This window comes from Eucyclogobius newberryi, unplaced genomic scaffold (assembly GCF_026437365.1).
Source record: "Eucyclogobius newberryi isolate DKJ021-1_F unplaced genomic scaffold, fEucNew1.0.hap1 SCAF_13, whole genome shotgun sequence".
Lineage (NCBI taxonomy): Eukaryota > Metazoa > Chordata > Actinopteri > Gobiiformes > Gobiidae > Eucyclogobius > Eucyclogobius newberryi.
In genome coordinates, this window is record NW_027315757.1 from 33,067,122 (window position 1) to 33,080,812 (window position 13,691).

A 13,691-nucleotide genomic window follows, 5' to 3' on the forward strand; every position below is an offset into this window, starting at 1 on the left:
TTAGAAAAGCAGAGCCGACACGCTCATGTCTGAGGTAAAACGCCAGTTATTTCTGGACATTTCAGGTATTTCTGGTGCATCTAAATGTCCTAAAAGACATAGAACAGTTTTGTTTGGTGAGTATTTTATGTTGTACGTTTAACAGGGTAATACTGTAAGATGCACTCTTTTTGGTTAAAAATCGACTTCTCAAGTGACATTTAACAGTAATAAAACAGGGAATTGAAAACGTAGGCTGTTTTTAGTCTTTGAGTCTTTTTGCTCAATTGAAAACTTGCCTTGCCTTTATTTTCATGCATTTCTAGGACAGTCTCAGCTTTTTTATTCAGCTCATCTGAACATGACGCTGCCAAACAACTAAGACAAAGTAGATCTTTAGGGCTTCAATAATGTCTCGCTGATTGTCTGGGTGAAAATGACAAGGGCACTTATCCCATCGGCAAATAACAGTTCATTTAGAATGTGTTTTAATGTCCACAAAAATATAACATTTCTGCACGGATTTTAGCAACACAATGGCTTTTGTTTCAGCTCAGGATAAAAAATGACTGTAATTTCAGTTTAAGATCGATTCCCAAAAAATCGATTTACAGTTTTGGAAAATGAATTGTGTTCCAGTTGTTCTTGTGGGATTGAATGAATGTGAATGTTTTTGCCGTGCCACAAACCCCCGTCTGATCCTCCTTTTATGTCAATGGAGCAGTCCAAACTATTCCACCCAAAAAGACTGAACAAATGTTTTTCCGCGTTGCTTTGGCTTGATAAACTTTCAAATTAATGAATCCCTATGAACCAATGACTTTGTTGTTGAAAACATATTCATCAGCGGAGCAGCAGTGATGTCTTTGGCGTGGGTCTGTGCAGAGATAACATCGGTCGTATTCTTGCTGACATATTGAAACAACACTTTCCTCTCGGTTTTCTCTGGAGTCATAAATCAGAAGACGAGGGTCACGGCGCTCGCCCTGCAGACATCTGGAAACGCAGCGAGTCGTCGGACTTCGTCAATGATTTTATAAAATGACCGTGTCAATTATAGGTAATTTAGGACATAGCTTGTTAAATAACGCTTTCACTCAGACGGTGTAATTATGTGTAATTGTTAGTCAAGGGAATATCCTTCAGCCCGGGGCCCGGAGAACAGGAAGTGCCAGATTATCAGAATGGATCAGTCCAAACTAATCCTTAATTTGTTTAATTTATAAATGTGATAAACTTTTGTTATTTGAGGTCCATTAAAGTCTCGGTGTTATTAACATGTGCAGAGCATGTGTCTTCAGAGGTTCCGGAGCACGTAAACAAAAGTCACATGATCACTGTTTCAAATTTACTGTTTGTCCAATAGTGAAATTCTTTCGTTCCCAAACATCCTGTGGTTTTAAACTATCGTCACTGTTTTAGCTGGAGCCATGCGATATCATGCATATGCAGATTGTGTTGGGGAATCACCCAAATATGTTCTATTTCATATGTTATACTAATAGTTCTAGAGGGGGGAACTAAGACGACCCCTGAACCGTTAGACGCTGCAGGTTTCAACACCAGATGATACAATAGAATATAAAGAATTCAGGTTATTGAGGGTGTTTTTGAGTGGAGTACTTATTGTTGCTCCTTAAAGCTGCAAAACCTTATTTTCAACTCATTAAAGGAGGAAGTATTTAACTCTATCTAACTTGGTCCTTTTTCGCCACTGGCACAGATTTAGAACAGCTTTTTCCGAGGTGAAAGTGAAGCAGGGCTCTCATCACAACGCTTCAAATAGTGGCCACATTGGCTCCATCTTACACCTTTGCAATAGACTTTTCTAATGACCATATTTTCTGGACTATAAGTCGCACCGGAGTATAAGTCGCACCAGCCAAAAAATGCATAATAGAGAAGAAAAAAACATATATAAGTCGCTCTGGAATATGAAAAGGGGTTCCAAGTGTGAAAATAACAAATAATATCACATACAAGTCGCTCCAGAGTATAAGTATAAGTATATGAGTATAAATATAAGTACAAGTCGCACCCCGGCCAAAACTTCGGAAAAAGGTGCAACTTATAGTCCGGAAAATACGGTAGATGATAACAACGTGTAGCGGTCTGATTTTTCTTTCAAAATTCTGCTGAACGCACACAAAAAAAAAACGTGGTGAAAAGTAACTACTCATGTTACTATAATTGAGTAGATATTTGGGATGGTATTTTTAAACATGCACTTTTTTTGTAATTTAATATAATTCTAACCATTTACTTGTATGGGTAACTTTTAAAATCAGCACTGTGGTGGTCTCACTGCTCCTTTCTTAACTCGTACAGACTCAAATAACAGCGCTGCTTTGCCTGCTCTGATTTGCTAGAGCTCCAGGAGCCTGCAGATCATGTGGATTGCAGATTAATTCATTCAGCTTTAAACTGTTTAAACTACCAGTAATGTAGGTAGGAAATTGTTTTTCAAATGCATCTAAAGGTTTTTGTGTACTTGTTACTTAAGTAGACTACAAATTGGGCAGCAGTGACCGACTTGCACGTTTTTAGCTCTGTAACTGTACTTTTATTTAAGCATGTGTCATCTCAGGACATGTGCGTTTGTTTGATTGCGACGGCTTAACCATAAGAGCTGAGGGTCCCGGCGTTGTGTGTGACGGCCATATTTGTGGGGGAACGTTGAGCTAATTACGTTAGCTCGCGCTGACCTTTTTCTTAATGATGTCTTCTTTCCTTTCGGAGGATCAAACATCTCTTTCAACACTTCCCATCCTGTTGCTCGCGGCCAGCATCACACCACACTTTTATGGAAGAGTTTGTTTCACAGACTTCAGGTGCGTCATGTTGTCCTAATAAACCCGCAGAGCCATCAGGAGCCGAGCCGGGGCCCAGAACGAGGCTCGTCTGCTGCAGAGGGCACGTGAGGAGAGCGGCCAAACACACAAGGACAGGCTCAAGAGACACACAGGGGCTGTCAAAGAGGACTGTATTTGTTGTGACTGGTTATTGAACACAGTTGGCCCCATATCCTTATGTTGCTCGTTGGAAAGAGACATGCAAATCATTTCAGAGGCAGAAATCAACCAAACAATGGCAGAAAAGGAGAGTTAGCTTCCACGCAGGCGGTGACCTTGACACTATACCCTCCCTGTGAGTGAAATTGAGTTTATTTTTAATTGCTACACCAGTTACATTCCTTCTAAAGATATGTCATTTGGGCCAGTGATCCCCAACCTTTTTCCTCGCAAGGACCAGTACAATCACAATTGTTTTTTTTTTCTAGGTCTGGTTGAACGGGGCAGAGCCAATAACAACAGCATAAAATGTCTACAAACCCTTCTATAACTTTAAAAATACCATACTTATGTTTGCTGTTTATTGGGTTAATTGGATGTGTATTTTCAGAAATAAGAAATCAGAAAGGAACTTGCTTTGGTGTTTTGGTGCAACATAAAACAATGAACAATGATAAAATAACATATATAAAATCAAAAAGGGCTTGCATTAAAGAAAATCAATTTTAAATCTGCTTAAGGATATAAATAGGCTTACTATCTACACACAATGTACAGTTAAATTTACAGTGCAGAAAGTGAACAGTGCAGTGTGATTGATTAAATTAGTTAAAGTGACGTTTAGGAAGTGTTCATGAGTCCAACGGCAGAGGGAAAGAAACTGTTCTTGTCCTGATGAACCGTAGCCTCCTGCCTGAGGGGAGTGGCCTCCTGCCTGAGGGGAGTGGCCTCCTGCCTGAGGGGAGTGGCCTCCTGCCTGAGGGGAGTGGCCTCCTGCCTGAGGGGAGTGGCCTCCTGCATGAAGGGAGTGGCCCAAATAGTCCATGTCCAGGGTGAGAAGTGTCAGCTGTGATTCGACCTGCTCGTCCCAGAGTCCTGGAGACGTACTGGTCCTGCATAGATGGAAGAATGCAGCCGATCACCAGCGGCTGCAGACTGTCGTAGCAGATGGCCAGCGGCCCCCGGGCCCAGTGGGTGGGGACCCCTGATTTAAGCTATTTGAAATGACAGTAATGCTATCGAGCTCGGTATCACATGCCAAAAAGCAACGGTTAAGTTTTTTTGGCAAAAAGTCCATAGAGAAACATTGGCCCAAGGGCCAGACAGCGAATACTTTTGAATGTCTAAAGCATTTTCAAATATCTATTGTGAAACTTGTGAAAATGTGATGACGTGTGACTCCCGAGCTTTACATCGATCGCTTGTGTAAAGGGCAACATGTTTTTGCATGTTTGTCATTGCGATATTGCCAAATTGGAGAGAAAACCGTGTACTTGCATGTGAATACAAATAATAAAAACCTTACAGAGAAGTGGCTACTGGAGCGAGGGCAGCGCGAGGCCCCCGAGAGGATTGAAAACAGAGCGAGAGGGCGGGCCTGTCCTCAGAATCTAATAAATAAATATATAAATAAAAGACATTAATGAGAACAAGTCGTGAACAGCGGGAGTTTTTTTTTACATGGCCTTGTTAAAGTGGAGCCGTGTGGAGCCGGTACACACGCACGGACAGACTTAAAGTGTAGCTGAGATACTGCAGGACTTTGTGAAGGATTTATAGAGACTGTGCTGCGCTTTGGGGATGGAGTGAGAACCATGCTGACGTTCCAAGGCTGTTTTCTACGTTGAAACAAAAAAAGAAGGATTTATTTTTGGTTTACTGTTTCTTAGTTTGATTCTTAGTTTTTCTAAGATAAGATAAGATAAGATATTCCTTTATTGTGCACACAAGGGGAAATGTCGGTGCTACAACGCAGTAGAAACAGAGGAAAAGGACAGATCACTTATAAGAAGTTTGTAAACTCTTATAAACAAAATAAAAAACTCTTATTAACAAAACTCCTCTCATATCTTAATAGGGAATGGAGGAAAATAAACAAATAAAATAAAAAGATAAAAACAAATTAAAATAATAATAAAAATACAATAAAATAAAGTAAATAATAATAAAATAAAGTAAAGTAAAAATAGCTAGCATAAGACTAAATAATACTAATACTAATGGTAAGTAAACACTCTTATTAATCAGTTATATGCACATGAATATGGCCTTAATTGCTTGTGAGTATGACAGTAATTGCACATGAATATGACGGTATTGCACATGGTTAAGTCAGTATTGCACATGGTTAAGTCAGTATTGCACATGGTTAAGTCAGTATTGCACATGAATATGACGGTATTGCACATGGTTAAGTCAGTATTGCACATGGTTAAGTCAGTATTGCACATGGTTAAGTCAGTATTGCACATGGTTAAGTCAGTATTGCACATGAATATGACGGTATTGCACATGGTTAAGTCAGTATTGCACATGGTTAAGTCAGTATTGCACATGGTTAAGTCAGTATTGCACATGGTTAAGTCAGTATTGCACATGAATATGACGGTATTGCACATGGTTAAGTCAGTATTGCACATGGTTAAGTCAGTATTGCACATGGTTAAGTCAGTATTGCACATGGTTAAGTCAGTATTGCACATGAATATGACGGTATTGCACATGGTTAAGTCAGTATTGCACATGGTTAAGTCAGTATTGCACATGGTTAAGTCAGTATTGCACATGAATATGACGGTATTGCACATGGTTATGTCAGTATTGCACATGGTTAAGTCAGTATTGCACATTTCCCCCCCTTGTGTCTATATAGTCACATAAAATTAGGGTTATTGTAATTGACTTAAAGGCTGATGATGCATTAATGTGATACGGACGAACGTGATTGATGATGATCCAAATGTTATTTATAATTTCATAAACGATCCAGAGTTTGACAGTTGTTATTTTTAAAAATTATTTCTGTGGCTCGTCCTTTTCAAACACATTTATGTTGTAAGCCATTTTATTTTCAAAGCCAATCTTTCCGTTGGTCATCTCATTATTGCGTGACTTCATTCTTCTTTATAGTCTTCATTGCTGGTCGTGAGGAACTGGGAACAAAAGGTTGACATGGTTTCCAAGTCTCAACTGAAATTCAAAGTGAGAGAGTGTAAAACGTGTTATGGGCAAGCAAGTAATACAAATGAAAATGACACGCACTTAAAAAATAAGAACTAAAAAAACAATGCTCTATTCATAAGAAAACCAACAACCCATTTTAAAGGGAGTTCCCACTGCCTTCTTATCTCAGTGGCAATGTTTGTTTTTCCCTGGAATGTTCCACAGTATGGCATTACACGCATGCCTCCTGAATGTATTAAACCATCAGTGTTTTATTAGAAAGAGGAAAAAGACAAAGTGAAAAACATGCATTCTTACTCAAATCTGTTCTGTGTGTTGTGAGGGTTGTGTGTTGTGAGGATGTGTGTTGTGAGGATGTGTGTTGTGTGTGTGTTGTGAGGGTTTGTGTTGTGAGGATGTGTGTTGTGAGGGTTTGTGTTGTGAGGATGTGTGTTGTGAGGATGTGTGTTGTGTGTGTGTTGTGAGGGTTTGTGTTGTGAGGATGTGTGTTGTGTGTGTGTTGTGAGGGTTTGTGTTGTGAGGATGTGTGTTGTGAGGATGTGTGTTGTGTGTGTGTTGTGAGGGTTTGTGTTGTGAGGATGTATGTTGTGTGTGTGTTGTGAGGGTTTGTGTTGTGAGGATGTGTGTTGTGTGTGTGTTGTGAGGGTTTGTGTTGTGAGGATGTGTGTTGTGAGGGTTTGTGTTGTGAGGATGTGTGTTGTGAGGGTTTGTGTTGTGAGGATGTGTGTTGTGAGGATGTGTGTTGTGTGTGTGTTGTGAGGGTTTGTGTTGTGAGGATGTGTGTTGTGTGTGTGTTGTGAGGGTTTGTGTTGTGAGGATGTGTGTTGTGTGTGTGTTGTGAGGGTTTGTGTTGTGAGGATGTGTGTTGTGAGGGTTTGTGTTGTGAGGATGTGTGTTGTGAGGATGTGTGTTGTGAGGATGTGTGTTGTGAGGATGTGTGTTGTGAGGATGTGTGTTGTGAGGATGTGTGTTGTGAGGATGTGTGTTGTGAGGATGTGTGTTGTGTGTGTGTGTTGTGAGGGTTTGTGTTGTGAGGATGTGTCGGGTCGTGGCTGGAGGCAGGGAAAGTAACGTCAGCTCCCGATCTTTCAGAACGTTCTTACCGTCGCTCTTTCCGCTGTTGAGTGCTCCTCTCGCCCTCGCATTTCGCTGCCTGACGTCATCGCCTCTTCTCACCCTCCAACGCCAACTTTGGCCTCAGCTCACCGCTTACTCCAGAGAACCATCCGGACTTTACGCTATTTCCCACAAAACGTACAATTAACCCATTCAATACAAGCTACGATGCCACGCGTTCAAACCAGAATCCACAATGTGTGCGTAAAACCATTTGGGCCGTGTAGGTGCTGTCGCAGGTCGCTACATGTTGATGTTTTGCCGTCTGCCTGTCTCCTCTGATGTTCAGGCATTCTTCTGTGACACCTGGAAGCAGAGCGCTCAGCACAGGAAGGCAAGAGCCTAAACAAACAGGGAAGATGTCCAAGAGAAGAGGCTGTGGTTATACACGCCCTGGATGTTCTCCTGAAGCCTGGAGGCACTGCCGGCTGAAGAGAAGAGTCTTTCTTTAGCATAAGTCATTTATGTCACTGTGAACAGTTGAGTCTTAACTACAGTGGATTTGCAAGTAAAATATAGAGTAAACTGTCCTAAATCCTAAGTACTTTGAAAGGAACGCAAGCGAGTTTACAACTGCAGGAATTGGTTGTTGCTTAATTCAGTGACAGGAATGATATAGCCACATATTTTATAGATATTTTGTACCTGAGATCAATCTCAGAACATTTCTAAATAGGACGTCACTTCTGTGCTCAGCCTGTTTTGTGACAAAAACATCTGGGTCAGATCTGCCCATCAGCATCAGTTTGACCGTTACACTTTGCTCATCCATGATCTAAGTTTCACCTTGATCCGTAAAATCAGTTTCTGAAGAGAAAATCCCCAATTCTGTCAAATTCAAATTAAATCAGCCGAAGGAAGAGATGAAGAACTAAATGCTGTTAATCACAATTTATAGTTCAACTGCAAGGTTTCTCTTACATTAAACACATTTGTAAAACAACGCCAGACATTTTTATACCACCAAGTTGCCATCTTACTGACACCTAGTGGCTGGAGTTAGTTGTTGACATCGACTTACCCTGAACATTTTAATAAAACTACTCTTGACTTACTCATCAACATAAGCACATGCATCTGTTAGCCTCACGTTAGGATTGCTGAAAGGCAGAACAGAAAAATGAGCTTATTGAGCTTATCAAACAAATGCAAACGCTCGTGTCAACATAAAACCCTATCACAGAACGCAACCTGATCTCGTTGAGTATTTGTAGCAACACAGTGTTTGTCTCGGTGTCACGGCGTCTCCCTCTCTCTCTCTCTCTCTCGTTTTCTTTTGTTTGTCATGCACACACTCCTCTCCTCTCCCACTGCAGGCCACATGAAAGCGCCGTGCTGCCGCGTGTGTTATTACTGCGCAGAGTCTCCAAACAGTCTGCCGCTGTCTGCACCAGGACCAGATGGGTGCAACCTACCTGCCATGACTCACCGCACAAGAAGGCACGAGGAGACGCCAGCAGAGTCAACCTTTTATTTTCACCATGTACTCCACCAAGGCACTTGTAAATAAAGAAGACCTGAGCACGATTCTGCCGGATGCGTTCAGATATGTACAGCGTTGGGTTCACACGATACAATGGTTACAATGGTTATCAACGTCTTGTTACAGTGATAATGATATTTCACTTGTGTAGGTCGGAGAAAGCAGGGAAAGTCTGGTCTTTCTTTGTGCTTTTACATGGCGCCTGCTGAAGTTGATTTGATATCAGAGTGTTTCCCTTTCCACATTATCCACACACAGGTTATTTCTGCCATTTTACTGCCATGATGAAAAAGATACTCTAGCTTCTTGGTTTTGACTTTCCACAGATAAGTCCAAAAAGAGAGTTTTGCTTCACACAGATGCGTTAAAAAAAGGAATAACAGTGAAAATATGTGGCACTTCGTGTGAACTTCTAAATGGGCCCTGACACACAGTTTGGCACCACTGCTTTTTTAAAACAAGTATAATGTAAATGCAGAACTTTATGGCAAAATCCAGACGCCGTGTGCTGTTAGTATCTAATTGTAAGCATGTTTTATCAACTGCAAACCCAGAGGAAAAGCTGTTCTAAAGTGGCAGCGTCTGACAATGTGTGTATGTGAGTATTTGAAAGGGAAGAGCAAGACAGATTTGAATAATTCCTCCTTCCATAAACTACAAATAAGTTGCTTTAACCAAATGGAACGGTGTGCTTGAGGTGCTCAACATGGAAACATGAGGAAGAATATGTGGAGCAATCTGGAAATCACTTTGGACATAATTTGGCGACAGAGCATTCTCCCGAACAGCACCCCGACTCTGGAACTCCCTCCCCCAACCTGTCCCACTCTCCCTCACTCACAACATTCAAATCCCGCCTCAAAACATACCTCTTCACCCAAGCCTATGACCTCCCCTACCCCTAGCCTCCTCTACCCCATTGTCTACTCTTCTACCCCCTGTTACATCCCCATCATTTTCTCTCTACTTCTTCTGTCTTGTTCATTTTATCTTTATATTAATGTGTATTGTACTTGTTGTCCCCCCCTGTCTGTAAATACCCCCCCTTTTTTATTATGTCCAGCGTCTTTGGGTCACTGAAAAGCGCTATATAAATAAAAGTTATTATTATTATTATTATTATTATTATTATTATAATTAAAAGGTTCATCCAACACAAATATGATATAATCATAATCAAATTTCAGGCAATAATCCGGTCTTATGTTTCTTTTACATGGAAGAGTAGTTTTTCTTTGAAAGCAGAGAAACACTGAACAGTCTTTGGGGTTATGACCTCCTTCTTGTAGATTCTTTCTATTTCTAAAGAAACAACGTCAGAAGTGCGAGGATATTTGTGCTGGTTTATGACATGGCCTAGTTTAACCCTGAGGAGCATCTTCACTCACAAAGAGCTGCTATTAATAAACCACATTGTTGAACAAGTTGAGCGTGTTTGTGTTAAGCTGTTAAAAGGGGTCAAAATAGTTTTGCTCCAGTCATTATGTCATTAATATTTGCATTAGTAGTATTCTCTTATATTATAGCACCCTTAAACGTTTAAATAAATACAGGGAACTATATTCACCTACAAATGCCCTGGTGTAAACATGAAGAAAGTAGTACTCGACTTTTCTACAATAAACAATAGAAGAAGACACAGTTATCTTTGGTAAAAGTCCTTTGCTTTTCCAGCGGGCTTAGAGCGAGTCAACATCTACAAACTACTCAGTAGTAGAAAAAGGCTTAAGACAAACTATATAAATATGCAATATTAAATATAAAACAAAAAATATAATCCTTTATCAGTTTTTAATGCCTTTGGTCATCTCCTCCATCTCCAAGTCTCCATCTCCAGTCAGTACACAGCACCCACACTTTGAGAGGCGGGCGTGGCTGCTGAAGAGCCCGTGCTGAGGTGCATGGTCCCGGGCTGACCCAGGCCCATCTGCCCCGGCTGCTGGTACCAGTTCGGATGGCTGTACTCGCCCAGGTACGGGGCCGGGGCCTCCAGAGGCGGCTGGAAGGGAGGCTGACCCCTACTGGTGGGCTCCAACATGCTGTTACTCTTAGCCCCGCCCCCGCTGTTTGTGCTGCTGTTGCTACTACTGCCTGTGTTGTTGTTGTTGTTGTTGTCCCACACAGCCGGAGACGGGGGGGAGTTGCAGGCCATGGAGTCACTGGCTTCAGGGCTGTGCTCCAGAGGCATGTCCCCCAGAGGAAACTCGCCGTTTTTGTAGAGTTTCTTAAACTTCGAGCGGCGATTCTGGAACCAGATTTTCACCTGAAAAAACACAAATTATTAAATCAAAATGTAATATTTCTTGAGAGTCTAAAATAAACTTTACAATAAAGAGCATTATTTTCAAGAGAAAGGTCTGAGCTGAACAGAAACGCAAAGGGAAAAGGTTCTATTGAATTTAGTGATTTTGAAGACAGAGAAACCTATAAAAATGTCCAATTACATAGTAGAAAAAGCTTCAGTTGTAGTCATCTGGACTCAGTTTGAAAAAATAGATGTTTCGACTCTCATCCAAAAGTCATTGTCCAATAAAAGAATTTGATCGAGAACTCCGATATTAATACTGTTCTGTGGTAAGACCCGCCCATTGGGCGGAGCCTTCCTGAAGTAGAAGGAGTTGTTTGTTTCAACAGAAACTCCCCCCTTGTATCTACCGAGCTAGCCTATTCAGAATTTTAATGGGCTATTAGAATCCTCTTTGTCTTTGTGAGACCCTGGCTCAACCACCCTGAGTACCTGATTAGCATCTGAATGTCCTTTACCTTTCCAGGGGTTCAGAATCCCATTATAAATAACAGGAAGATGAAACCTAAGCCCTCCATTTCTGTTTAAAGAAGGTCTTTCTTTTTTAACAAAAATAGCTTCCTTGACTCCTCTTTCAAACCATCTTTTCTCCCTGCTTAAAACCTTCACCTCACCGTCTTCAAACGAGTGATTAGAGGCTTCAAGATGGAGATGCACGGCACTCTGAGGTCCTGAACGTGTAGTTCTTCTGTGCTGATAAAGCCTCTTGTGTAGAGGCTGTTTTGTCTCACCTATGTACCGTTCTTTACAGCTTTCTTCACTGCATTGGATCCAATTACATGTTTAAATTGTAATATATATATATATATATATATATATATAGATTACAATTACAACATGTAATATATATATATATATATATATATATATATATATATATATATATATATATATGTGTTATAATACAGGTTATTTACTATTGAGTCCAATTGAAGAATATCTGAAAAATGTCCTTGTAGATTAATAGTTTTAAGAAAACTTTTCAAAATATCAAAATTTCAAAACATATTTTTACATTTTAACACTATATAAAGTGTAAATAAGAAAAAAAGCTTAGATTTAAGATCTTAATGCTCTTAATCTATATGAGAATAACTGAACAATGACATAAACAACAACAAAATGCATGGATCTGACGGCGTGGACACAATTTTGAACATTGCTAAATAAACAAAAATATGTTTTAATCCAGATGCTGCATAATTCACACGGATCAGACTAAATATAAGATAAAACCATAAGTTATCTTTTCTTTTCTTCTTCTGCTCCTCCATGTTTTTGATTCTAACATTACAGATACAACATATTATAAGTGCTTATGTCACACATTTATGTTTGGACGGGATGTAAACGTCACATTATAAACGATATAAACAATGTTATTTATGCCATAATTTAAATGTCACTTCAACTTGGAAATGGCTAAAGTTCACAAATAATATTTCATCTGCACTTTTGAGACTGCGGTGGATTCATCATAATGAACAGAACTAAAGCAGGACTAAAGCAGGACTAAAGCAGGACTAAAGCAGGTCTAAAGCAGGACTAAAGCAGGACTAAAGCAGGACTAAAGCAGGTCTAAAGCAGGACTAAAGCAGGACTAAAGCAGGACTAAAGCAGGACTAAAGCAGGACTAAAGCAGGTCTAAAGCAGGACTAAAGCGGGACTAAAGCAGGACTAAAGCAGGACTAAAGCAGGACTAAAGCGGGACTAAAGCAGGTCTAAAGCAGGACTAAAGCGGGACTAAAGCAGGACTAAAGCAGGACTAAAGCAGGACTAAAGCAGGTCTAAAGCAGGTCTAAAGCAGGTCTAAAGCAGGACTAAAGCAGGACTAAAGCAGGACTAAAGCAGGACTAAAGCAGGTCTAAAGCAGGTCTAAAGCAGGACTAAAGCAGGTCTAAAGCAGGACTAAAGCAGGACTAAAGCTGGTCTAAAGCAGGACTAAACCAGGACTAAAGCAGGACTAAAGCAGGACTAAAGCAGGACTAAAGCAGGTCTAAAGCAGGACTAAAGCAGGACTAAAGCAGGACTAAAGCAGAACTAAAGCAGGACTAAAGCAGGACTAAAGCAGGACTAAAGCAGGACTAAAGCAGGACTAAAGCAGGACTAAAGCAGGTCTAAAGCAGGACTAAAGCAGGACTAAAGCAGGTCTAAAGCAGGTCTAAAGCAGGACTAAAGCAGGACTAAAGCAGGACTAAAGCAGGTCTAAAGCAGGTCTAAAGCAGGTCTAAAGCAGGACTAAAGCAGGACTAAAGCAGGACTAAAGCAGGACTAAAGCAGGACTAAAGCAGGTCTAAAGCAGGACTAAAGCAGGACTAAAGCAGGACTAAAGCAGGACTAAAGCAGAACTAAAGCAGGACTAAAGCAGGACTAAAGCAGGTCTAAAGCAGGTCTAAAGCAGGTCTAAAGCAGGTCTAAAGCAGGTCTAAAGCAGGACTAAAGCAGGTCTAAAGCAGGACTAAAGCAGGACTAAAGCAGGTCTAAAGCAGGACTAAAGCAGGACTAAAGCAGGACTAAAGCAGGACTAAAGCAGGTCTAAAGCAGGACTAAAGCAGAACTAAAGCAGGACTAAAGCAGGACTAAAGCAGGTCTAAAGCAGGTCTAAAGCACGACTAAAGCAGGACTAAAGCAGGTCTAAAGCAGGTCTAAAGCAGAACTAAAGCAGGACTAAAGCAGGTCTAAAGCAGGACTAAAGCAGGTCTAAAGCGGAACTAAAGCAGGACTAAAGCGGGTCTAAAGCGGGACTAAAGCGGGACTAAAGCAGGACTAAAGCTGGTCTAAAGCAGGACTAAAGCAGGACTAAAGCAGGTCTAAAGCAGGTCTAAAGCAGGAC

General features: G+C 40.7%; 1 protein-coding gene across 1 annotated transcript in view; it reads right to left on the reverse strand.

The window, feature by feature from the left end:
- Nucleotides 1–9,721: 9,721 nt before the first annotated feature.
- Nucleotides 9,722–13,691, reverse strand: part of LOC140358660 (homeobox protein Dlx3b-like) — a 19,489-nt gene continuing 15,519 nt past the window's right edge. The window contains exon 3 of the mRNA XM_072443656.1: nucleotides 9,722–10,816. Within this exon, the coding sequence (XP_072299757.1) occupies nucleotides 10,391–10,816 (426 nt within the window). The 3' untranslated portion in view covers nucleotides 9,722–10,390. The remainder of the gene's footprint in view (nucleotides 10,817–13,691) is intronic.